General features: G+C 36.7%; 1 protein-coding gene across 1 annotated transcript in view; it reads right to left on the bottom strand.

Moving 5' to 3' along the window:
• Positions 1–23,466, bottom strand: part of TNKS (tankyrase) — a 179,453-nt gene extending 155,987 nt beyond the window's left edge. Inside the window, exon 1 of the mRNA XM_069484945.1 lies at positions 22,794–23,466. Coding sequence (XP_069341046.1) covers positions 22,794–23,466 — 673 coding nt within the window. The remainder of the gene's footprint in view (positions 1–22,793) is intronic.
• Between the last annotated feature and the right edge of the window lie 4,051 nt (positions 23,467–27,517).

Below are 27,517 nucleotides of genomic sequence, written 5' to 3'. Positions count from 1 at the left end.
GATAATTGTGCCAATTACCCCCTCTCTTCCTGGCCAACAGAAATTCAATTTAGCTCAGGAATTGGGCCAAAAGTAATATGCTAAAGAAGGTATAATAATCCCTTGCTAGTCTTGGGAGTGAATCCTGATTACTCTAAGTCAGGTGAGTTCATTCCTCTCTACCAGTGACTGGCAATGAGACAGAAGGCAAAATCTAAAAGCTTCTGGAAAGAATTTTCTCCCTACTAAGAGAAGGTGTTGGGGGGAAGCATGCCCTTTCTCCTCTCCCCGTTCCTCCCAACTTTTAGAAAATTCAAGAGAATTATCAAAAATACTGGCATAGAACCCTTACTATGCTCATAGAATACTGAACCAACTCTTGAACTTCCTACCTCTATACTTCTTACCAAGCAGGAGACAAATGTCCTTTGACTTTAAGTTACCATTAGTTGAAGTTTTGAAATACTCTAAACCCATGTAAATTGATACAAACATCTGTTCCTATCTTTACTTAACCACCCATTCAAATTCCATATCTTTGTCAGTTCAGTATCTTGGCCTAGTTTTTTGTTGGATTGTGTTTTTATTATTTTGTAGGAGTTCTTTATATATTCTGAACACTAATCTTTTCTTGGTTACATTATAAATATTTCTTCTGTTTATGGCTTGTTTTTAAACTGTTTACAGTGTGTTTGATTTCACACAAGTTTTAAATTTTAACATAATAAAATATATCAATCTTTTCTTACATGGTTTGTGCCTTTTGTACAATCTTTAAGAAATCCTTTCCTATTCCCATACTGTTCCTATTTTCTTCTAGATTATATTTGTAGTTATGCTTTCATATTTAGATCTTTACCTATAACTATGGTGTGAGTTAGAAATCTAATTTTTGTTTTTTCCATGTCTTTTCTTTTTGGTAAGTCTGTCTATTTACTAGTATAACTTTAAAATAAGTCTAGATATTCAGTAGGATACAGTTAACCCTTTTGTTCCTCTTAAAAAATTATCTTGGCTATTAGTTTCATTTTTTTTTTTTTGAGACAGAGTCTTGGTCTGTCACCGGGTAGAGTACAGTGGCCTCATAACTCACAGCAACCTCAAACTCCTGGACTCAAGCAATCCTCCTGCCTCAGCCACCGAAGTAGCTGGGACTACAGGCACAAGTCATGATGCTCAGCTAATTTTTCTTGTTTTTAGTAGAGATGGGGTCTCGCTCTTGCTCAGGCTGGTCTCGAACTCCTGAGCTCAAGAAATCCTCCCGCCTCGGCCTCCCAGAGTGCTAGGATTACAGGCGTGAGCCACTGTGCCCAGCCTATTAATTGCTTTTTGATGTTCAATATAAATATCTTCAAGTTCCATGAAGAAATCTGTTTTGCTGGGGTTTTTTGTTGTTGTTATTAAATCTCATTGATTAGAATTAATTCTGGAAAGCTGTAAGCTCACTAGTATCTATTGCCTAGGTCTGAATTTAGAGACAGAAGATTATTTCACCTATATGTTCAACATTTTAAACTTGCCTAAAATTAAAGCCTCAAAGGAACAACATTGGCCAATATTAACTCTTATAACTGACAGCTATGACTTCCAAATTTAATAAAGCAGAAAAACTTAAGGTGTCTTTAAACCCCTTTGTATGGTATAGCTCTCCATCAATTCAGGTTTCTATGTCCTTCTATTTTGTGCTTTTCTCCTATTAATATCTTACACATATTTGTCAAGAATTATTGGGTATTGGCCAGGCGCAGTGGCTCACGCCTGTAATCCTAGCACTCTGGGAGGCCGAGGCGGGAGGATCGCTCGAGGTCAAGAGTTTGAGACTAGCCTGAGCAAGAGTGAGACCCCGTCTCTACTAAAAATAGAAAGAAATTATCTGGACAACTAAAAATATATAGAAAAAATTAGCCGGGCATGGTGGCACATGCCTGTAGTCCCGGCTACTCAGTAGGTTGAGGCAGAAGGATTGCTTAAGCCCAGGAGTTTGAGGTTGCTGTGAGCTAGGCTGATGCCATGGCACTCTAGCCTAAGCAACAGAGTGAGACTCTGTCAAAAAAAAAAAAAAAAAAGAATTATTGGGTATTTTTAAGGTTTAGTTTCTATTGAGATACAGAGGGCAGTGGCACACTAGGAAAGGTCAGTAGAGCCACATCACTCAGAGCATTTGAGTCATAGTAAGGAGCCTGGATTTAAGCAGCGATTTGTCAGCCAAATTTGTCTGATAGCTATGTGCTAGAGTCAACAGTCAACAGTAGGAATGGTAAGATGAGGTCAGAAAGCTAGGTAAGAGCTAGATCATGAAGGGCCTGTACACTGGTAGGAACACAATCAGTTCCAAATAAAAGAATACCTAACTAGTAGGGGCATAAAGAAAATGGAGGGATTTGCCTGTCTCGCACAGTTTGTCTAGACACAGGCGATCTAGGCTCACATAGCAGCTTAACAATGGTATTAGGAGCTCCTTAAGAATCTTTCCACTCTGGCACCCTTAGTATATATGTAAGCTTTCTTCAATTTGCTTGTCACCTCATGGTCACAAAAGAGTGCTACATCTCCAAACCTGATATCGAGGTTCTCAGACAAGAAAGGAGAGAGGGTAAAGGAAGAAAAAGGCTTTCTCTTAGCTTTTTTATTAGGGAAGAAACTGCCTCTCTAGATACTTTCACCTATCTCTCATTAGCTAAAAATGTGTCATCTGTCCAGTTACCAAAAAAAAAAAGGCTGGGAGATATAGTCTTTTATAGCTGGGCACACTGCTGCCTTGAACAAAATCTAACACCTGCTAGTGAAGAATTAGGAGAAAATGAAATTGGGTTGGAAACCAATAGTATCTGCCACAACAGACTTGTCATTCACTAATTTAACACTAGTGGTTCCGGTATTTATGAGCATTGCTAAAGGTCCATTAAACACAGTAATTTACAACTGTGCGAGTTATGGGCAAGAAGTTTAAATTTCATTATAGGTATGTAGGAGGGCATTTATAAGGGTAATTACTTGATTCCATTTAAGTCTTAAAAAGATCATCAGTCGGTAATTTAAAAAATAGACTGAAGAGGATCAAGAGCAAAATCAGAGAGACCAGTTAAGAAAAATTCTGCCACAGTCTGGGCATGAATTGATGGTAGCTTGGAATAGGATAGTGGAGTATAGATGGGTGAAAGGACAGGTAAACTGGGATAGATTTTAAAGCAAGAATGAGATGACTGGCTCCCAGGTTTCTCGCTTGAGGAGCTCAGTTTACGGAAGTGCAATTTGGGGAAAGGTCACGGCAAGCAGGCAGCAATAAAAAGTACACCCCAATGAATTGCTCTTTTCTAAACACTAAATTAAGTAATATAATTTATAATTGTGAATTTCAGCACATTCTCCCCCTAAACAGTTCATGAGAAACAATGACATTAAGAAATTTAATGGCTGGGTACGGTGGCTCACGCCTATAATCCTAGCACTCCGGGAGGCCAGGCAGGAGGATCGCTTGAGGCCGGGAGTTCCAGACCAGCCTGTGCAAGAGTGAGACCCCATCTCTGCAAAAAATAGAAAAATTAGCCAGGTGTGGTGGCACACGCCTGTAGTCCCAGCTACTCGGGAGACTGAGACAGGAGGACAGCCGAGCCCAGGAGTGTGAGGTTACTGTGAGCTATAGTGCTACCACTGCACTCTAGCCCAGACAACAGGGCAAGACACTGTCTCAAAAAAAAATAAATAAAATAAAAAAATAATAAAATAAAATAAGAAGAAAGAAATTTAAAAATATTCTACGTGGAAAGCATTGTGCTGACACTGTAAGGAAAACCTATATTCCTAACACATAGCATTAATGTCAATATACTTAATTTTCCCTATTCTAATTAATGTTAAAGAGTTAATTAAGGCCACTCAAAAATATTTCAGTATCAAATGTAAGGTCATTGGTATCTATTCCCTAGATCTGAATTTAGAGACAGAAAATTGTTTCCTTTATATATTTGGCATTTTAAACTTGCCTAAAATTAAAGCCTCAAAGGAACAACCTTGGCCTATATTAAATCTTATTACTGACAACTATGACTTCCAAATTTAATAAAAGAGAAAAATGTAAAGTGTTTAGAGTATTTTAAAGTGATGTTTTTATTTATGGTAGCAAAATCACATCTTAAAGACATTTTTCCCCCTAATTGGACTGTCAGCAAAGCTATAACCACTATACATCATTTGAACTGTTAATCTCTTGGCCTACACTTATATACCCAATGAGAAAATTTTACATCTCCCATATTTAAAAAAAATTTTTCCGTAAATGTAAAAAGATCCAATTATACCCAAAAGACATTCAAAGTAATAGTTAAATAAGCGTGAGACTGTCTAGAAAACAACTTATGAACTCTCACATATATGTTTTCCTGTGTTAAATTAAGTTTAGCCTAAAGCTGCCTCCTTTCATATTTTAAGTTTAGCTTCCATATATAATGAGCTGTAACCTAACTGGATGTGTAGAAAGACTAACCTTCACTTGCACCAATCACAGAGTTTCGGCCAATCACAGGCGGCCAACTGTTCAAATAAGGCAAACAATGAGCTGTAACCAATCCAGCTGTTTCTGCACCTCACTTCCATCTTCTGTATGTCCCTTTCTTTTTTCTTTCCATAAATGTTAGTTTTCCAACTTTGTGGCAGCTCTGGAATCACTTTGAACCTATTCTGGTTCTAGACACTGCCCAATTCTCGAACCCTTCTTTGCTCAATTATAAACTGTTTAATTTATCTAAAGTTTTTCTTTTAACATTTGACAACAAAGAAATAACAGAAGCTGATTCGGGAAACATAAAAAGGCACTTGTTGACAAATGTGCCTTGTTCATTATTATCTTTAAAAACATTAGGCAAAACTAGAATCTAAAATATTAGAATGGTCTATATACTTTATATCTTAGTTTCCGTAGCTTAAGCACTTCTATCCAAAATAAAGAACAGAAAAAAAAAACTCTTAACAATGACAATATATTTATTTTCAGTGAAACAAAAATCAGCTATAACACATTAATGCAATAGCTATGGGGTTTTTAAAGTAACTTTTCTTTCCTGGCCAACAGAATCATCATTCACTAATTTAACACTAGTGGTTCCAGTATTTGTGAGCATCGCTAAAGGTCCATTAAACACAGTAATTTACAATTGCGTTAAATTAAAAATTTGAATGACACCTGTATCTTGACTGATGTGTAGGAGGCAGCCTCAAAATTACAGAGGGGTGTGTAGCACAACAACCCCAACTCAACATGATTTTCTAATTCTACTCACTTTCTGGGACAGGTCTACCTTCTAAAGTTCTTTAAAGTTTTCAGTTTATTGCATTTTATGGAGGAAATTCATTACTATATGTTGTACTGATATTCCATAACCTGGGAACTAGGGAAAGACTTGTGACATCAAATAGAAGAAGAAAATGAGAAGAGATACGAGAGTCGGAGGATGGAAAGAGATAATGGTAGGACTTCTCATAATTAAAAGAAGATGTCAAATTTCAGATTAATAAGCGTCCATGGAGTGGAAAACAGAATGGACGGACACCTTAATATCAAAGGCGGTGAAATGTCTAAGTCCTTCAGAAAGAAAACAGATTAGTTACCAAAAAAAAAAAAAAAACACCAAAACCAAGAGTTAGTCAACAACTAAAGTCAACCTTCCCAACTTTTAGAAAAAGCATTCTGATGCTTACTTTCATATCTAGCTAACTTTATTTACACATAAGAATGAAATTAAAATGACCTCAGATATGTAAAATCTCAAAGTTGAACACGAAAAGATCCCAACTGAAAATACTCTTCTAAGAATACTGCAGCATGACAAAAAATGAATTCAGTAGTGTTTGTGTGGGCATATCTATATATCATGAATTAACTCAGTAAAAATCTGCTGTCTCAAGGAATACTAACCAATAAACACTCTGACAAATAATTCCAAATGTACAGCATATGCAAAGATCAAGAAGTGATAAATTCATTATATATTCTAGTACCTAAAAGAAGTTCAGAGAGAAAGAAATAAAGAGGCTGAGAGTGGCAACAGCATGGAATCTACAAACTTTCTACCATAGAAATCATGAGGAGAAGCAGGATCGGCCTTAAAAACCAACACAGTATATCAAAACTAAAATTCCTTTATTTTATACATGTCAATGTGAAGGCTATGACCATTCTCTACCAAAGTGGCATAATTTAAACTCCTGCTATGTGAATTTAGAGAGCAGTACACTACAAAATGCAGATAAATATCTGTATATACATCAATCTTAGAAGCCAGAGGGGGGAAAAAAGGCTAAAAGGACACTTGGAATTCTGCTGACGGTTTCTTTATTTCAACAGAACTAATTGTAGAGGTTACTCTTAAGGCTAGTAGGGAGAGAAAGGTTAACTAGAGTACAATGAATGAATCATAATAACTAGATGTCAAAGAAAAAGCAGCAAAATGTCCTCCAATATAATTTAAAAAACCCCTCTCTCTACCTTCATTTTTATGTTAATGGTGTATTTATTATTCAATAAATGGTTCAAGGAAACTGGCTACCAGCTTAGCAAAAAACAATTTTTTAAATCTTTACCCCTCAGTATATAGAAAAATAAATTTAAAATAGATTAAGGTGTAAAATGTTTGAATAAAACCGTAAAAAAAAATTAGGTGGATATTTCCATCATCTCAGGATGGAAATATGATCTTAGAATGGAAAAAGCAATAGATGAAAAAAATAAAAATTTTAAAGACAACAGATTTGAACAGTTTATAGATAAAATTAAAAACAACCAAACCAGGAAAATATTTGCAATGACTGTAACAAAGCACAGATAAGAAAAATACCAAAAGGCAAAAAAAAAAGGATAGCAAAAAAGATAATTCACAAAAAAGGAAATAATTATTTTAAAAAACTAAAATTGGAGACCTCAGAAATAAAGAGATGCCAATTAAAACATGAATACTGTTTTTTATCAAAAAACTAAGAAATTTGTTTTTAATGATGACATTTAGAGATGTACAAAAATGTTCACAGGAGCACTATTCATAACAGCCAACACACAGAAACTACCCAAATGCTCATCAACAGTAGAATGGGTAAGTAGTGGCATATTCACATAATGGAATTCTATACAATGAAATGAACAAATTACAACTATATAAGACAGATGACTCACACAAAATAGTACCAACTATATAACACCATTTACAAATTAAAAAAACAGACAAAACTAATCTATGCGTGGTGAAGAGGTAGTGATTCAAAAGACACAAGAAGGAGAGCTTGTGGATTACAGATAATGTTCCAATTATTGATCTGGGGGCCAGTAACCCAGGTGTATTCACTTTGTGAAAATTCACCTCATGATCCGTGCACTTCTCTGTGCATATTTGAAAAAAACTAGGATAATTGCTAGTTGTCAAGGGTATACTAAGAACACCAATCAGTAGGACCTTTTAGGAAAGCAAGTTTAGTAACATATCCACAAGCAAAAACTTTCTAGGAACATATGTATAGCACTGTCTTAAAAACTTTCAGCAAGTACACTCATAGTCCATTTCACAGATTCAGAGCCCAGAGACCCTACAACTACGATTTCAGGAACAAAACGTCAGTTTTTCCTCAGAGACAGTAAGTACCTTACAAACTTGTAAGTAGTAAGTGAGTAATGACTGTCAAAATACTTTCTAGGCCAGGCACAGTGGCTCATGCCTGTAATCCCAGCACTTTGGAAGGCCAAAGTGGGAGGATCATTGAGGCCAGGAGTTCGAGACCAGCCTGGGCAACACAGCAAGATGCCCACCTCTACAAAAAATTTAAAAAATTAGTCACGTGTGGTAGAACGTGCCAGTAGTTCCACCTACTCGGGAGGCTGATATAGGATGATTGCTTGAGCCCAGGAGTTCAAGGTTGCAGTGAACTATGATTGTACCCCTACACTCCAGCCTGAGCAAGAGAGCAAGACCCTGTCACTAAAAAAAAAAAAAAAAAAAAAAAGTTAAAAAATTTTAAAATAAAAAAATTAAAATACTTTCTAAATCATAAAAGGTTATACAAATATTAGAATGTTCTGAATCTCACTAGACTTGGGAAGCTTAACCTGGGTTCCATATGTCCTCAAGCAATTATTCTCAACCCTGCCTGCACATGAACATCACCAAAGGAGATTTAAAAAAAAAAAAAAAAAAAAAAAGCCTTACCCCTGCTCCAGCAATTTGATTCAACGTGAATACTCAAAGGGAATACCAGCATCAGTGTCACTCCAGATCAACTTAAAGAGAAATTCTGGGGGCGTGGCCCAGCAACCTGCGCTTTAACAAGCTCTCCAGGTGATTCCAATGCAAAGCTTGAGAACCATAGTTCTAATGCTTCTGGAAGTTTGTAATCCTCCTGAAAATTACATGTAAAATTTGGTGTTTAAGTATATCTTCCTGGGGAAAATGTCCATACCTTTCATCAGATTCTCAAGAGTGTTAACAAAATTAAGAAAGAACCACTTGCCTTAGCCCAGCAGCTTTAAAGGTATGGTTTGTGGACCCCCAGTAGTCCCCGAAACCCTTATGGGGCGTCTGAGAATTCAAAAGGATTTACAAAATAATACTAAGATGATTTTGCCTTTTTCACCATCAAAACAGTGATAGTGCATGATTTTATGTACTCACTGTGCTCTTGATGATACAAAAGTAATGGCAGGTAAAACTGCTAAGACCTTGGCATGAATCAAGACAGAGGCACCAAACGATGCTACAAGTCATTGTATCCTTCACCACCAGCAATTTGATCCAGCTGGTCCAGGGTTAAGACTCATAGCTCTCAAAGGGAGTACCAGCATCAGCTGGGACTTGTTAAAAAACACAAATTCCCAGGTGTCACTCCAGATCAACTTAAAGAGAAATTCTGGGGGTGCTGCCCAGCAACTAAGAATGTCCTTTGTGAAAATGTAAATATTATTAATTTTATTAAATTCCAATACTCGAGTATATGTCTTTTAATATTACTGTGACAAAATGAGAAATACACATTAAGCACTTTTAGTGTACACCAAAGTATGATGGTTGTCTTGAGGAACAACACTTAGGCAACTGTTTGAGGTCAGTCTGACCCGTGTATTTGGCAGATAATTTCTCGAGAAAAACAAATTGAGCCTGTCACTTCAAAGCAAGCAATTGACAATATTTGTTTCCAATGATAAAATTTGAGTTTTAATGCAAAAATTAGAATTTTGTAACATGTGCATCTGCCATCATAAGTTTAATAGTTTGCCAATACTTAAATACTTTCCTGATGAGATTGGTGTTGATATTAACAAGTGTGTTTATTATTGTTATCATAAAGCAAAATGTGTTAACATTTGGAAGATCTGCACAGCTTAGGGTATCAGTATTTTCCAAATGACCAAAACAAGTAGGCCGGGCGCGGTGGCTCACGCCTGTGATCCTAGCACTCTGGGAGGTGGAGGCAGGTGGATCGTTTGAGCTCAGGAGTTTGAAGTTGCCGTGATCTAGGCTGACCCCAGGGCACTCTAGCCTAGGCAACAAAGTGAGACTCTGTCTCAAAAAAAAAAAAAAAGAGTATAAAAGAGTCCTGAGACCAAAAAGTTTGAGAAACGCTGCCTGTTTACTGCAAGCTTCCTCTAGGGCAGGAAACAATGCCATTTTCATCAACTTGCTCATATTTATTGAGCTGTTTACAGAACTACTGTAAAACCTTAGGGCTCATGCCAGATCCATGAGATGCAAACCACAGAGGCAAAATACACTATGCAATTGTCCCAGTGACTGTTAATTAAACAAGTTGCATGAAGTTCTTTTAAACTTCCATAAACATTTCATTAATGCTGAACTTCACAATGCCAGAAAGGACTACAGTCACTCTCAGAAATGTGAATTAACAGAAGAAATAAAAAAGGCAGTCCTCAACTTAATTGCTGAGATTCACTCTACTGAATACACTTTTCTTTTCTTTCTTTTTTTTTTTTTTTTTTTTTGAGAGTGCCATGGCGTCAGCCTAGCTCATGACAGCTTCAAACTCCTGCGCTCAAGTGATCCTCGCCTCAGCCTCCCAGAGTGCTAGGAGTATAGGCGTGAGCCACTGTGCCTGGCCTGAATACACTATTTTCTATATTACATGTTGACAATATTAAGAAATGAGTTCTCTCCAGTACCATAGAGAGACCAAGTGTCCACTATGATACCCCCATTTTCTTTTCATTTAATTGTGGTAAAATATATATATAACATAAAATTTACCATCATAACCATTTTTAAATTTAGAGTTCAGTGGTATTATGTATTTCCAAATTGTTGTGATTCTCATGTTTTACTTACTGTTCAAAAAAAATTTTTAACTTCACTGTTTCCATGAGTCACAACATACATCAAAATTTATCTTCAAGATTTTTTAACAATTTTAAGTAGTCTTTTAAAGAAAGGAGTTGCCAAAATATTCTCCCTCCATTTAATTATGAGGTTCTTCAAAGATTACTTCCAATCACGCTTTTTATGTTTAGAAGGCAACTGAACAAAAGACCAGGTAGTCCAACATTCTAATAACTGCAAATGTTCTAAACCATACTTACTAAAAAGCCTTACTTTAAATGCCTAGGAAAAGGATTGGAGGGAAATATGCCAAAATCATGAGATTAGCTGCCTCGGGGAAGTATGAGACTAGGACTACTTTTTACTGTACCTTCCAAACTTTGTACAGTTACTTTTATTATAAGAAAGCCAATTGGGGAAGGTAATAACAACTGTCAAATTATAAAATGACTCAAAATACAGATTTTATTTCTCATTGCTACCAACTTTCCATTTGAGTAGCACGGACAGACCAAATGACTTTAGGACAACCGGACTGGGTTTAAATCTGGCTCCATCACTTATCAGCTATGTGGCCTTGGACTTTGATGACAAAGGACTGGACTAATCTATACGGATTATTATTTATGCATTTAAGAAAGTCAGAAGAGCAGAAATCAGAAGTGTTAACATAAAAGGTTTACTTGTTTCAATATTTATAGAGCACCTACTATGAGCAATTCATTGAATTCAATATTGAAGTTCTCTTATTATATATCCCAAATTTATCTGCATGGGGTAGTAGTTATACTTTTCTACTGTTAAATTTTTGTGAGTATGGGGTCAGGGGAGGAGGAGGCAACCAAGTTTTTGACAGCTGTTCTAAGTTTCTAAAATTTGTCCAAAAAACTTTTTTCCAAATCAGAATATTTTCCTGCAAAAAAGAAAAATATAACTTGGCATCTCTTCTCAAGACATTGGAAAAAAATACCCAAAATGTGTTCATTAACTGTAATCCTATGTCATTTCTTTCTAAAATACCAAATTTCCACAGTCAACCCAAACATATGGAAAAAGAGAACACATCTTATTAATAAGACTGACAAAAATGTCAAAATGGTTTCTATGGTTGATGAATTTATCAGAATGAGGGCATCTGATCTTTTCGATGTCTACTAGACACATAAAATACTCTGGCTTTTCAAACGCATTATAATTAGGCATCAGGAGGTTTAAACTATAACTGATGATACGGAAACGATAGCTTTAAAGTTTTTTGGTCAATCAGTAAATTCAAAACAAATTTTTTTCAATTTGGACTTGTAGTTCATGGAAATCATCTGCTAACAACGAAATGCTTCTTCAAATTTTTTTTATTTGCCACAGAAGAGTTGCAAGTCTAAAGATGCAAATAAAAAAATCTGCAACCTACCAGCAGTTTAATTTGTTAATACCCAAAAGGCAAAAGGAAGAAGAAATTTTACATCATGTTATTTCCCTTTTTCCTAGCATTAAAAAAAATAAAAATAAAAAAATCCGCTTGGGGAGCTAACACATTCCAAAAAAAAAAAGGCCTCAATAAAATAAAATAAAAAGGTTTAAGCTCAAGCTCTTTTAATTCTATAAAAAGATAGATAGATACCTGAACAAACTGGCAAAACAAGTTTCCACAAAACCCAGCAATTCATTGTGGAGAAAAGCAAACTTGGACATCTGATAAAGCCTTGAAAAAAAAAAAACAGTGGGCACACAAAAACAAAACACTCAAAACTTTCCCCAATTACTCAAAATCAAAATGATTTTTTTAGAATGAGACCCAAAGTTATCCTGAGCACCTCGGCTTTACTGGAAATCCCTAAGAAATCCACCCTACTTAATTTTTTTTTTTAAAGAGTACAATACATTTTAATCTCTAATAAACTAAAAGTTCATTTCTAGACATTTCTTTTTCATGTATGCTTCATTTGTTTTATTAAGCCCTATTAGAGGAAGCTTTACATAGTCCTCAGACTCTGATCCATCTTCATCTTGACTAATCCTACTCAATTCTTATTATAAACTTACATTAACAATGCAGGATATTACACGCCACCTGCCCGGCCAAGATCAGGGCTACATCAAAACTTCCTGAGCTTATCTGTCAGAAGAATAACCATAAGCCAAAGTAACTTCAAGAACCCTGACATAGGGGAAATATAAGAATTTAAGAAGTGCTGCCTCTTCAATTTTATCTACTGCATATTTTATAGTCAACTATTCAAATGATTTGTCTATGAAGCAAAAGGAGGCTATTAAATATATTTAAAACTAAACTACCTTAGCGTTTTCCCCCTCATTTCACCACAAGGTTCACGATGATGTTTATTCCTTTCCAAAACCCAACCTAATATTCCATTAAATATATTTTCCCAGAATCATTTATATTCCTTGATTACTTTTCTTCTTCTGGGCTCTAAGCTTAAGATCACATTTTTTAACATATTTATGCTCACAACTTGGCCCTTGATGATATATGCCTTCTATCCTCCAGATATATTTCTTCGGCCTCTTAACTGTCTAAGAATCACTTCAGGTCTGGAAGGAACACCTGACCTATGATTTATTCAATTCACTGAGGGGAAGGGGATGCCCCACAGGTGACTAGACTAAACTTACCAGAAAGACACCCATGTAAACAGACTATGAGGAAGAGACTTAGCAGAATGTCTCTGGTTAAGGCTCCCCAGAAAACATCACGTAGGTTATATAAACTGAGGTATAAAATGGTGATGTTTCACAATTTAATACCACTACTGTAAAAGATGATCTTGCAAACCTTACTGAGAGGAGTCATCTATTCTAGGCCAGAGTTGCATGTCCAACATGAGATAAAGGGACAAGGGGAGTTATCATCAACATCTCAGACCTTATTTATATCCTTAAAATTATCTAGCAATTAAGTTTGATAAAAATGAGCAATAGAAAAAAACTGAGGTCAAATCCATCTCATGCAAAATTCTTGTAAGAATTTGAGCAGAGTGACCGCCCTACAGTTAATAAATCTGAGAAGAAAATGCCAACAAAACACAAAATTACGATCATGTCAACATTAGCTAAAAGATAATACGAAAACGATGCAAAATATGAAAGAACAGTATATGCCTGAATTAGAAATAAGGTGACAGAATTCAGGAAATAATTCAAAATAAAAGAAAAAATCATTTCAAGAAGAAAAGACTAAACAAGAAAACAAAAAAGTGAAAAAATATCACAAATAATGTCTTATCACAGGATTAACAAACTACATTAGCCAAATCTGGCCCATCATGTTTTCATAAATAAAAGTTTATTAGAAGACAACCACATCCATTCATTTATGTATTGCCTCTGGATATTCTCATGGTACAAAAGCAAAGCTGAGTAGCTGTGAAAGAGACCACAGAGTCACAAAGCCTAAAATATTTACTGTCTGGCCATTTATAGAAAGTTTCCCAACTCCTGCCTTAAAAGAAATGGAAGATAAAAGGAGGAAAAAAATTTAACCAAAAAATAAAATAAAATAAAATAAAGCTACTTTTTTTAAAGATTCAAGAGTAAGTGACAGTTATCAGGAACTAGGGGGAGGGCAGAGTAGGCAGTTATAGTTTAATGGGTACAGAGTTTGTATAGGATGATGAAACAGTTCTAGAAATGGACAGTGGTGATAGTTATGCAACATGGCGAATGTTAATGCCACTGAAGTAAGTACATTAAAAATGGTTAAAATGGTAAATGTATATCTCACCACACACACACACACAAATACAACAAGTGACAAATTTAGAAGAAAGGCAAAGTCCCAATATACACAAAAGCAAGAAAAAGAATAAATTGAAAAGTATTATTTGAGAAAATTTTTCTAAAATAAAAGACCTAAAACTGTTAAGAAAAGGCACACTACATAACTGAGAAAATCTACCTAGAGGGACTAATACCAAGACATGTTCTAGTAGAATACCTGGCCTTTAAAAAAAGAGGAAAAAAAAATCTTTTGGACATCCAGGAAAAAAAAGACCAAGTAAAAGAAAATCAAATTATTATCAAACCTTCAACATTAATTGCTTTTATCAGAAGAAAACAGAGTAACATTTTAAACACTCAGGAAAGAAAACGAGAACCAAAAGATTACACATCCAGCTGAACTGACTTCCAAGAATAAGGCAACAACTGTTAGTGACATAAAAATAATTTCAGGGAACACTGTTTTTAAGACAGCTTCCTGAGTAAACTCGAGAGAACAAGTGACAGATCACCAAAATAAATAGAGAGACATCAGTATCAAGGACTAGCAGTGATCATTTAAAACAGAGAACAAATAAAGAGGAGTAGCTACAAATAATGATTTCACGTATCTATTGCTGTATAACAAATTCTTCCAAAATTTAGTGGCTTAAAGTAACAATCACCACTTAGCATTTCTAATGATACTGTGTGTTAACTAAGCTCAGTCCCTGGGGGCTCAACAATGCTGGAATATCCCAGGTGACTCCCTCACTCACCAGTGGGCACTGGCTGAGAGTGTCACCGGGGAGCCGCTAACCAGACTTTCTTCTCTATGTGGTCTTTCTCAAAACACAGTGACTTGCTTCCAAGAGGGAGAGTTTCCACTGCATGAAAGTGAATTTTCCGATCTCTGAAGGCACTGGTGTTACACAGCATAACTCCTGCCACATCCCATTCACCCTAGCAAGTCACAAAACCAACTCAAATACAAGGGGAGGGAAATGAGCTGCAACTCTTGATGAGTGGTGCAGCATACAGATACATGGAGGGGAGGAACATATAGTAGCCACCTTTGGGGACTATCTCCCACATACATATTTACAGAACTAACATTGAGGTTTATAAGAGAAAGTAGGTACTGGCTACATCCTCTCACAGTGGAATAACAGATAATAAATAAGGGCAATATATGCAAATTTTTAAGTGTTTTCAGTAATCATGTTAGTGTCTGTACTATTATTGAGACTATTTGCGCATACAACAGGATAAAGTAAATGAGTATTACGTGACATGCTAATTCTAGAATCCCCTAGGTCCTTGAGAACCAGAAGTCTAGGTATGAAAGAAATGAAAAAAAAAAAAACCCTGGTCCTATGTATTGACTTCCTTCTAACAAACAGAACTCAACAAAAGTGATGAGGTAACACTTCTGAGATTAGACTTTAAAAACACTCTGGCTTCCGTCTTGCTGACCACTCTTGCTTTCTCACTTGCTGACTGTGATAGAAATCAACTGTGATGTTACAACCTGTCCTTTGAAACTAAGGGAGACCTCATCCAACAACTTCTAAGTAACTGAATGCTGCTAACAACCACATAAACAAATTTCAAAGCAGATCCTTCCTCAATTAAGACTTCAGATAAGACCACTGCCCCAGCCTACACCTTAAATGCAGCCAAATGAGAGATCCTAAGTAAGCGGACATAGCTAAGCCATACCCAGGTTCCTCAACTGCACCTGGAATGCTGACCCAAAGAAAGTGTGAAATAACAAATGTTTGTTATTTTAAGCTGCTAAGTTTTGGTGTAGTTTTACACACAGCAATAAATAACTAGTGTATAAACTCAAAATAAGTAGAAAGAAGACAATAATAAAGAACAGAAATCAATGAAATGGCAAACAAAAAATAGAGAAAATTAATAAAGCTAAAAGTTGGATCTTTGAAAAGATCAACAAAGCCGATAAACTCCAAAGTTAAACTAATCAAAAGAAAACACATATTATCAGTATGAAAAATGTTAAGAGTTTATCTCAACAGCCCATAGAGGTAATAACATATCATAAATAAGTTTATGCAAACAAATTTGACAATGCAGATAAAATAGACACATCATTAACGAATAAAGTTTTATCCCAAGAATGCAAGGATGATTTATGGTATGGATAGAATGTCCCCTCCAAAACTCATATTGAAATTTAATTGCCACTGTGATAGCATTAAGAGGCAAGACCATTAAGAAGTGATTAGGCCATGAGGGTTTTGCCCTCGTGAATGGATGTCATTATCACAGGAGCAAGTTATCATCAGAAAGGGCTTGTTATAATAGTGAGCTCAATCTTGAGGTCAGCCTCCTCTTGCCCTCTTGGGCTCTCTTGCCCTTCCACCTTCTGCCATGAAATGATGCAGCAAGAAGGTCCTCATCAGATGTGGGCCTCTTGACCTGTACTTCTCAGCCTCCAGACACATAGGAAATAAATTCCTTTTCTTTATAAACTGCCCAGTCTGTGGTATTCTGTTACAATAACACAAAACGGACTAAGACAATTTAACATTTCAAAATCAAAAATCAATGTAATTCACCATATTAAAATACTAAAGAACAAAGCCCATATTGTCATCTCAATATATGCAGACAAAGCATGTGACAAAATTCAACACCATTTCATAATAAAAACACTCAACAAACTAGGAATAAAAGAGAACTTCCTCAATCTGATAAAGGGTATCTATGAAAAACTTAAAGCTAACATAATACTTAATGGTGAAAGATGAAATATTTTCCCCCAAGAGCTGGAACAAGACAAAGATATCTAATCTTACCACCTTTATTCAGTATCGTGAAGAAAAGGAAATACAAGTCATAACTGTCTCTATTCACAGATAATGATTCTTTAATGAAAATCCTAAAGAATCTACAAAAGAGCTACTGGAAATAATAATTTAGTTCTACATCACAGGATACAAGGATACAAATTTATTTTATTAGCATCAAACAATTGAAAAATAAAAATTTTTTAAATCCATTACAATAGCATCAATATACATTAAAAACACTTTAGGGATAAAATTTAGAAATGCCATGAAAATCCTCTACACTAAAAATTACAAAAATTGTTGTGAAAAAATAAAGAAGGCCTAAATGATGTTGACGGATTAGATGATTCAACATGTTTAAGATGTCAATTTTCCCCAAATTAACCTGTAAATACAACACAATCTCAATCATAATCCCAGCAAAACGTGGTATAGAAATTGACACTCTGATTGTAAAATTTCAATGAAAATGCAACAGACCTAGAACATCCCAAGCAATCTTTAAAAAGATGTGCTAAGTTGGAATATTTACATTATCCAAATTCAGTACTGACTACAAAGCTACAGTAATCAGGCCAATGTAACACTGGCATAAAAACAAATGGATCAATGAGACAGAATGAAAAGTTCAGATATAGACCTCCACTTACGCAGACATGTGATTTTTGACGCTGCCAAAAAAGCAGTCCAATAGAGAAAGGAAAGTCTTTTCAACAAATGGTATCAGAATAACTGGGTATCTATATGGAAAAAAATAAACTTCAACTCAAGCTTACAAATAACACAAGAACGAACCCAAGACTGATCACAGATCTAAACGTAAAAGCTAAAACCATAAAGCTTTTAATAGGAAACAAGAGAATATCTTTGTGACTTGGGGATAGGTGAAAGTTCTTACTCAGGTGCTAGGTCACAGAAAACAATAACCATAAAACAAATATGTCAATTAAATTAATTTTACAAATTCTGCTCAAAGGACCCCCATTAAGAAAATGAATCAGCAATCCAGACACTGGGAGAAAATATTAGCACAATATTTACCTGACAAAGGACTAGTATGCAGAATATATAAAGTACTTATAAACTCAATAATAAAAAGATAACCCAATAAACGTGAAGTTTGGCCAATAAAAAAAATGTGCAAAACTTCATAAAAGATATCTATGGCAAACAGACATATGATAAAGTCTTTAACATTAGACTTCAGAGAAATGCAAAATAGACCACAAATAAGACCACAATAAGACACCACATGTTGCCACCAGCATATTAAAATTAAAACATCTGAGAACATCAAAATGTTCTCAGATATGGAACAACAGCAACTTTCATAAATTGTTGATGGGAATGTAACATAGTGTCTGTACTTTAAGAAAAGGTATAGCAGTTTCTTATAAAACCGGACATTTACCTACACTAATGTCCAGCAATTATAATACAGAGTATTTGCCCAAGAGGAAAAAAAGCATGTCCACAAAAAGAATTTAATAAGAACGTTCATAGCAGCTTTATTCATAAGAGCCAAAACCGAAAACAGCTTAAGGATCCATCAACAGGAGAAGGGTTAAATAAACTGTGGCATATTCATATAATGAAATTCACTCAGTAGTAAAAAGGAACTAGGGATACATGTTACAAAATCGAAAATATTACGCTAAGCAAAATAAGTCTTACAGAAAAAGAGTAAATATTGTATAGTGTCTTCAGGGGAGCTGCACAGATGCCTACAATTTAGATTGACATGCATTAAAAAAAGATAAATCGATGGGTAGAAGAATATCCTAATATATGCAGACAACTACATAATAGAAATTATACAATATTATAATTTATGTAAGCATTCCTCTATTGTTGAAGGTGACTTGTTACCAATTTTTTGCTATTAGAGATATATTTACATATCATCTTACAAATAGCTAATTTGTTCTTTAAATCATTTGCTTCCAAAAAGCGATATTAAGGCAAAAGAAAGAGACACTTTGCACATTTTTTTAGCTAAAAGTTCTGTGTGAGGCCGGGCGCGGTGGCTCACGCCTGTAATCCTAGCACTCTGGGAGGCCGAGGCGGGTGGATTGCTCAAGGTCAGGAGTTCAAGACCAGCCTGAGCAAGAGTGAGACCCCGTCTCTACTAAAAATAGAAAGAAATTATGTGGACAACTAAAATATATATATACAAAAAATTAGCCGGGCATAGTGGCGCATGCCTGTAGTCCCAGCTACTCGGGAGGCTGAGGCAGTAGGATCGCTTAAGCCCAGGAGTTTGAGGTTGCTGTGAGCTAGGCTGACGCCACGGCACTCATTCTAGCCCGGGCAACAGAGTGAGACTCTGTCTCAAAAAAAAAAAAAAAAAAAAAAAAGTTCTGTGTGAATTTTCTATAAAGAGGTACTTTAAGGAAAATGTAAGGTATTAAGAAAATGCTAAGTAAAAGATTATCCAGTTTATATAATCAACAATTTGAAGTGTGGGCAGATATTTATGAAACCAGTTCCTTTTCTTCTATTACCAAATTAGATCCTTCTTAAACCCCGAGGCAGGACATTTGCTTAAAAGTACTATGAAGGATGTTGGCAGACAATGAAAAGTGTAGGAAGATTCCCACTCCTGGACTGAAGCATTTAAATAAATAATTATCACAATCCAAGATGGGATAGAAAGGATTCTTAATTCTACTGATGGGAATAATATGGTTACTCTTACGGCAATATAAATAAAGTCATAAGGATTTAAACATGGCTTCATACCATGTCTGAGATCTTCAAAAATGGTTTCATGTCATTCTATAAAACTGTAAACTCGTTTTTAAATAGAAATAAAGCAATTAGTTAACATTTTCCCTTCCAACCTTTGCTTGGCTAGCTTGGATGTACCCTTTAAATTCCTACTTTAAAAAATCTCTTTATCTAGAAAAACTTCCTTAACTGCTCTGAAACCAGGATAAGAGCCCCCATTACATACTGTGACAGACAGTAAAATGTACTTTTCCTATCACTCTATGTTACATATTTTGTAAGTTTTTGTTGTGTTGTTAATGCTGTTGTTTAGGTTCCCCACTAGACTGTAAGCTCCTTAAGGGAAAGGACTTTCTGCCACTCCACAAATGCACCAGTATTTAACACCTGACCTATAAGTACTAAAATATTTGTGGAATAAACTGTAATTTTTAAACTTTTCCATCCAACGGATTATTGTACCAATTTTCCTATCCTTAAAACAGCTATTAAGTGACTATCAAAATAGCCAAGTAATAGTCAACTGATAATTATTTTTAATTATTCAGCCTCTACATGATGGAAAAGACAAGATTTAACAAAACTTAATGTTATGCATACAAACACGGAAGTGTGGTAAATTGACTACAGGGTACTATGTTTTTATATCATGGAGAATTTTATTGTTTTGTCTGTTTTCCACAACTGAGTTAAATAAACTTTTTTCTAAAAAAGCCAGCTCAAAGTTACGTTCTCATAGCTATAACATAATGACAGGACTGTTTTACTGTTTGTATTCTAGTTTATCTGGGTATAAATAAAATTCTGAAACAATAAAATGTAACTATTCTGGCAAATAGAAAATACGTGATTTGGGAGACAAGCACTATTTTCTGTGTGACTAACCCTAAATAAGTACGTTAATACACAAATAAATATAACTAATTATCACATGTTAGTGATTACTTATAATGAGATATGGTGAAGAAACAATTTGTTAAAATGGTCAAATTTGGGACCGGGCGCGGTGGCTCACGCCTGTAATCCTAGCACTCTGGGAGGCCGAGGTGGGCGGATCGTTTGAGCTCAGGAGTTCGAGACCAGCCTGAGCAAGAGCGAGACCCCATCTCTACTAAAAATAGAAAGAAATTATATGGACAGCTAAAAATATATATAGAAAAAATTAGCCGGGCATGGTGGTGCATGCCTGTAGTCCCAGCTACTCAGGAGGCTGAGACAGGAGGATCGCTTGAGCTCAGGAGTTTGAGGTTGCTGTGAGCTAGGCTGACGCCACGGCACTCACTCTAGCCTGGGCAACAGAGTGAGACTCTGTCTCAAAAAAAAAAAAAAAAGGTCAAATTTGGAATAAAGTATGTAAAAGTAAACAACCTCGGCTGATTTATAAAATCAGCCTTAGATCTTTCATTTAGTGTAAACAAAAAGAAATGGTATTTTATCTAAAACAAGCAAGACCCTTGAGCAAATAAATACCTACTTAGATGAAAGCTTGTTTATGGTTCAATTCACTACATTCCTACGGTAGTGTCTATATATCAAGAATAGATCCAGTGACCTAATAATGGTTTCCATTAAGTGTTTCCCATACCACTGGTCATCATCCATTAATGGATCACAAACAGCATTTGCTAAAAATAAATGAAATGATACCAAACATCTAAGTATACATATGTAGTAAGGGAAAAGTATTGTTTCCTGAAACTTTTGATTCACTTGCATGTGTAATGACAATGTAAAATGTATTTCTAAGCATGGGCTGCAATAAAAAATATGTGAAAACTACTCTCTTACATTTAAGCCCCTGATTACTACTTTCTCCCAAAACACTGCAAAAATTAGAAACTCTGAACTGCAATTACTCACACAAATGAAAAGTGACCTTAACCCCAGTATAGGTTATGACAATTTAAGCTTGATTTCACAAGCTCTAAAATCAAACTGCCTGAATTCAAATCCAGTTTCCACTATTTCCTGAGTGAATTTGGACTTATTTAAACAATATGTGCTTCACTTTTGTCATCTGTAAAACAAGGAGAACAGTATCTTCCCAGATGTGGTAAAAAAACAAGTAAAACAATACATACAGTAAGTTAACCTATGTTTTACTGTTCACAGAACAAACTGAAGGAGTGATATAAGAAATGTAGAGCAAAACTTAACAGGTTATCTTTGATGTTTGTGTGTCTGTGGTGCTTTTTCATCTTGTATCTTTCTGTCCTACTTGAATTTTATAATGTATATACAATATATGTATTTCTAATCTAATGTTTCTAATGTATATAACATTATTATCTTTATTTTTAAATATCAATAATAGGTACCTGGGCAGTGAGATTACAGTCCTTTCCTTTTGTCTTACATTTCTCTGTATTTCATAAAAATATTATTAGGTGTTTTTAAAAGAAAATAATCAACTACTTGCTAAAAAAAAAAAAAAAAAAAGGCAGACAAAAATGCAAAGTGTGTTGTCCAGAGTTTAGGAACTCACACTTTTAAGGGGAGAACTTTGCGCCAGATACTGCTCAACAACTTCAGTATATGAGTTTTGCCCATGAGAAAACAAGCAACTGAGACAAGGTAAATTATCTGTCAGACAAGTAGCGTTGTCCACAACATCAAAGCCTATATATTTTCCATCATCACAAAATGCATCCAAATATTCTTCTCCAATTGTTTCATATGGGCATATTTTGGTCTCCCCAACTAGACTGTACACTCCTTGAAAAAGGGGGAATTTTCAAAAACTTCATTTATGTCTTTCATTAAGTTACCAAGTCTATATGATAGATCCTTAAACACCTGTTGAGTTGCATTTAAACATCTTTTGGTCTGGACTGTCCTCAATGGATATACCCTTGTAAAAACAAAATAAACAAGCACACAGACGACAAAACTATTCTAAAGTTGCTTCAATCTACCATTATTCCTACACGCTCAGAACTGAAAAAGTTTAAGTATAGCCATATCCAGAGACCACCAACTGTAAGTAGCTTTGGAATACGTACAAATATACCTATGCAAACACTAAAGAAGTAAAGAAGGATCCTAGGATTCACACAATCTCCGCAACCACGCCCCCATCACCCAGACACAATCGAAAGAAAGGAACCTCTAGTTTTCTCGTGAGGTGTTAAGGAACCATAACCACGCCCCCACTTTGCTCCATCACAAGAGCCTGTTTTCTTTTCCTAGCCGGACCCCATCCCCAACCCCAAAACGCTTAATAAACAATTTAAAAGTCTCTGACCTGCAGCGAAGTGCAGGGGAGAAGACTTCCGGCCGGCCATGTCCTTTGCATTTACGTTTGCCGCGTCCACCAGCCTCTTTACCCGGGACACGTCCCCATTGCGACAGGCCTCCAGCAGTTCCCGTAGGGCACCACTCACTGCTGGGACCCCTGTCCCAGGTCCCGCTGCCCCAGGCCCCAATGTTGCTGTGGTGCTAACTCCGGCCGCCTCGGGGCTCTCCGCCAAGCTTGATCCAGGGGAGGATGGAGAGGAAGATGAGGAAGAAGTCGGGGAAGAAGAGGACGACGGTGAATTGTTACTGCCACCGCCGGCTGGGTTGGGAGCGACCCCAACGGCAGGTGAAGCAGAAACTGCCGGGACCACGGTAGCGGCGGCGACGGTACAGATTGTGCTGGTGGTATTACAACAGCTGGTACTGTCAACCGGGTCCGGGGATCTGGGCCTGTCGGGCGGATCCCGACTGCCATCCCCCTCAGGCAGCGTTAGGCCGTGCCGAGGGGAGGCGAAGGGGGCCAGGCCACCGGCCGTGGGGGAGGCTGGGGTGGTCCCCGGGGCCAGGCCGGGGCTGAGTGGTGGGGGAGGTGGCGGCGGCGGCGCCGAAGCCCCTGGGGCGGGCTGGAGCTGTTGTTGATGATGGTGGTGATGATGCTGAGAGCGACGCGACGCCGCCATCTTCGGACTCCCCGAGCACTGTCACTGCGGCAACGGCCCCCACCGCCCGCCCTCACTTCCGACCGCTGGACCAATCAGCATCCAGCGCACAGGAAATGATGCGAGGCAGGGCAGGCGGGGCCAAAGAGAAGGAGGGGAGTATTGGGAACTCCGAGAACAGCCAGGGAAGGGGGCGTGGCTTTGGGGCCGAGGGGCGGGCTTTGTGACGCCTTGGCGGGCTGGCTGGAGAGATTTGAAAGCTGGAGCCAGCTTCTGACTAAATGGGAAACTTCCTGCATTTCTCACTTTCGGCCTGCTTACCTTGCCCTGCCCCACTCTGTTGCCAGATCTTCCTCTGTCTTTCTTATCTTGCTCCACAGCCAGCTATTGAAATGTAACTGTGCAAGCAGAGAATGTGTCATGTATCATCAAGTGTCCTTGTCTGAAAAACGGAACTGACAGTACCTACCTCACAGAATTGTTAGCAGGATTAAAAGAGCTAACAGATACAAAGCGCTGTGTCAGTGATGCATAGCTATAATTAGCCCATTGATAACTTTTTTAAATGCAGTCTTATTTTTTTTCCCAGGTATCACTTAGTCTTTTTTCCCTTCCCTGTAAGTTAACACTCTATATGTTTTGTTAATCCTCCATTTTAAACAGTGGTTCAGATTGCCAGGATTGGAATTCCAGCTCTGCCATTTACTGTATAAATTTGAGCCAGCTATTTAACCACTCTGTGTCTCAGTTTCCTCTCTGTAAAATTGACAATAGTGCAATAAATTTGAACTCTTAAAATTATGATTGTTTTCTATTCTACAAGGTGTCCCAAAGTTTGCCATATATAGGGAAAATGGGAAATTGTGCTAAATGTACCTTTATTTACAAAATATTCATTACAAAATTTTTCCTTTATCACTCTGTATTATCTCTGTACTTTTATTTCTCGCCTTAAGCTTAATTTATTATGAATATGTTCTTTTCTTTTGAGTTTTTTAGCTTATCCTCTCACCCCACTTCCCAAACTAAGGTGAACACCTGGCTGGTGTCCATCACTCACCTTCAGGTGGCATTTTTCACCAACTCAACTACTTTTTCTCTCTTTCTCCTGCCTATATCAACTTTTTTTTTTTTTGGTCTGCCATCAAAAAAGATGTTTCCATGAATGGGATGATCTCAATGAAGTCTCCATTTCATACGTACTGTTCAATACTAAAGCAAGCATTGTAGAAATATACACAAACAGCATTATTCCAATAGAGTGGACACAGAGATCCTGTGTCCTAAGAGAAACAAGATTTAGAGAAGTCAAACAGAATATTAAACCAGGTGATAAATTGTTGTTTCACATGTTCATTATTAAATATAATTAGTGTGATGTTACCATTACCATATAAGTGAGTTTATTTGGAACTACCAACTAAATACAATAAGGTCAGGAGCATAATTAGAATCATGAGTAGCATTTATTTCCATTGAGTCTGGAGTTATAAATTATAACCCTTAAGATTACCCATCTGTCTTATAAATTTGTGCCATTGTTCACAGTAGACAAATGATAAAAGGTATAGGAAAAATCCATCACTACAACTAAAATAAGTCCACAACATTCTTCTGGTTTTGAATTCTAGCTTCTTAATATGGAGCATACAGAAGCATTGAAGAGTGGGTGTGAATCAACACGATATGTTAGATGTCCGTAACTGACCTTTTGCCCCCTTGACAACAGCCTTCTCACCAAATGGGAGGCATAGGAATATCTCATTTGTCCCCCAATGGCCAGTTACTCATAGATCATGTAAAGCAGTAGTAATATTCAGGCTAGTTCAAAATGTATCTATTGTGTCTGTTTAGTAAAAAAATGAATAAGGAAATCTCTGCTGGATAGAGATTAGATTTTTAAAAAACTAAATTGCCTAAAACTACTGGTAAACGATGTCTGGAAATGCAGTCGATCAATTGGAAATTGCTTTTTTCCTCCTCCAATGGAAAGTACTAAAAGTACTTAACATTAAATATTTACAAAGTTTGGGTTTATATGGACTAATGTTGAGCTCTAAACATGAAAGGGCAGATGTCATTACCTAATCTTTTGTGGCTAAACACAATTCCATGAGGAATGTACTATACCATAATGGCAAGAGCAAAGCTTGAAGTCAAACGAACCTGGGCTTGAATCACATCTTTGACAACTGCTAGTTGGCTGATCTTGATAGATGTGCTTCAGCTCTATAAGCCTAAAATTTTAGTTTTACTGTAGCATTGTCATGAGGATCGAAAGACCTAGGTGTTTTGTAAGCATTCCTTGAATGTTAGTTCCATTCTCTTATGTGGCACCCACAAAGTGTTAACAAGAACTCACAGCCACTGTTGATAGCTTTCTCCTCACAACTTCCTTTGTGACAGAGATGGGGACTGAGAATAGATATCCACCATTTTGCACATAACCAGGAATCTTACTCAAAGAAAAATTGGGTTTCATTGTTTCCTCATCTGCTAATTCAGGATTCTTTATAAACCCTATCTCCAAGAACTATTGTTGAGGCTCAGTTATATAGCATCTTATTTTCAAAAATGTTTTCACAAAAATCATATCCAAGTACTACAAAAATGTGAGCATATAGCACTCTCTGAAGCCATATTGTTGACACAAAAGACAAAGCCACCAACTCAAAGGACAGTCGTCTTCTGGACTATTTTCTGATGTTTGTTTTTTTCACACATGGAGGTCCCATGGACACTCTGAAATTTACACAATCATAAACTTACACAGGTTCCATATTTCAATTAGGCTTGGGTGTTATTCCATCCATAGACCTCCCATTGATCTGGCCCAGATCCAAGTTCACTGGTAGTAGTTCGGATCTACTAAGTCCAGGTATTCTTTCATGCCCTGTGTGATGCCTCCTCTGCAAATCCACAAGCACAAACCAGAGCTATAGTCTGGCTGAGGCAGTATCATTTCATTACCTTGGTCTTAGAGGAAGATAAGTTATTTTTATGTCATGGTGCCAAAAGCCCAGATTTCTCTATAGAAGTGTTACATTCTCTTAGCTGAAGGTCCATCCAGAAACCTGAGTGAATCTTTTCTTGTAAAGCCACAGGTGGTCAACAATTCCAACAGCTGAAGTCATACGAACCGCACTGTATCAGAGAAAGTTTTATTCAAAGAAAAAGCAAAACAACTTATTGTAAGACAGGGAAAGTATAGTAGTTTAAAGATCCCCTATATATCAGTTTCTTAGCAACCCTCATTGAAGTTTTCAGTTGCTTTATAAGATATCTCTTACATACCAGTGTCTTCCGGATGCTGCTCCCAGGACATCTGTAGCCTGCCCTGTGATAACTTGCATTTTCTCCTGCTAGGGTCTGCACACTTAGGAGTAGTCAGTTCAATGTGAAAATGTTAGTTCCAGGCAGAGAGGCAGTATAATATAGTAGTTAAGAATGTGGATTCTGCAGGTAGACTTCTTGGAGATGAATCCTATATTTGTCACTAACTAGTAGTGTGGGATTGAAGAATGCCACATCCTACATTTTAATAGGAATGAATAAAAACCTGTCTGCTGTGCTTAAAAAAAACAGTAAACAAGCTTTCCCATCAAAAACATTCTTTTCCTGGTGAGCAATTTTTTTCCCAAAAGTAATGAAAATCATACCCATGTACTCCAATAAGGATTAGCATATGACTACCTCACTTGAAAGAGACAAACACCTGCTATCCTCCAAAGTCATACACATGTTTAGAAAAGTTCTGGAATGCAGTGATAAGGAATGGAATAATTAGCCAACAATGCATATATGATGATGTAATGGCTTATGTAAATGGACGTAGCCAATCAGAATTGGGCTGATGCAACTGCAAACCAATAGATTATGAGCTGCACCCAGAGTGCTCAGCCTCTCCAATCAGAACAGGGGGCTACTCACGAAGCCACGATGAACATTGATCCCTGCCACCGCCAGAGGGGTTGTGGCTGCCACATACTGACCGTGAGGTGACTCCTACTACCAGCTGGGAATGAGTGACAGCCTAGGCAGTGAGAGGCACGCGTCCATCCCAAACAGGTGG

This window comes from Eulemur rufifrons, chromosome 12 (assembly GCF_041146395.1).
Source record: "Eulemur rufifrons isolate Redbay chromosome 12, OSU_ERuf_1, whole genome shotgun sequence".
Lineage (NCBI taxonomy): Eukaryota > Metazoa > Chordata > Mammalia > Primates > Lemuridae > Eulemur > Eulemur rufifrons.
The sequence above is the reverse complement of the archived record's forward strand: the minus strand, read 5'-3'. Positions and strand labels throughout refer to the sequence as shown.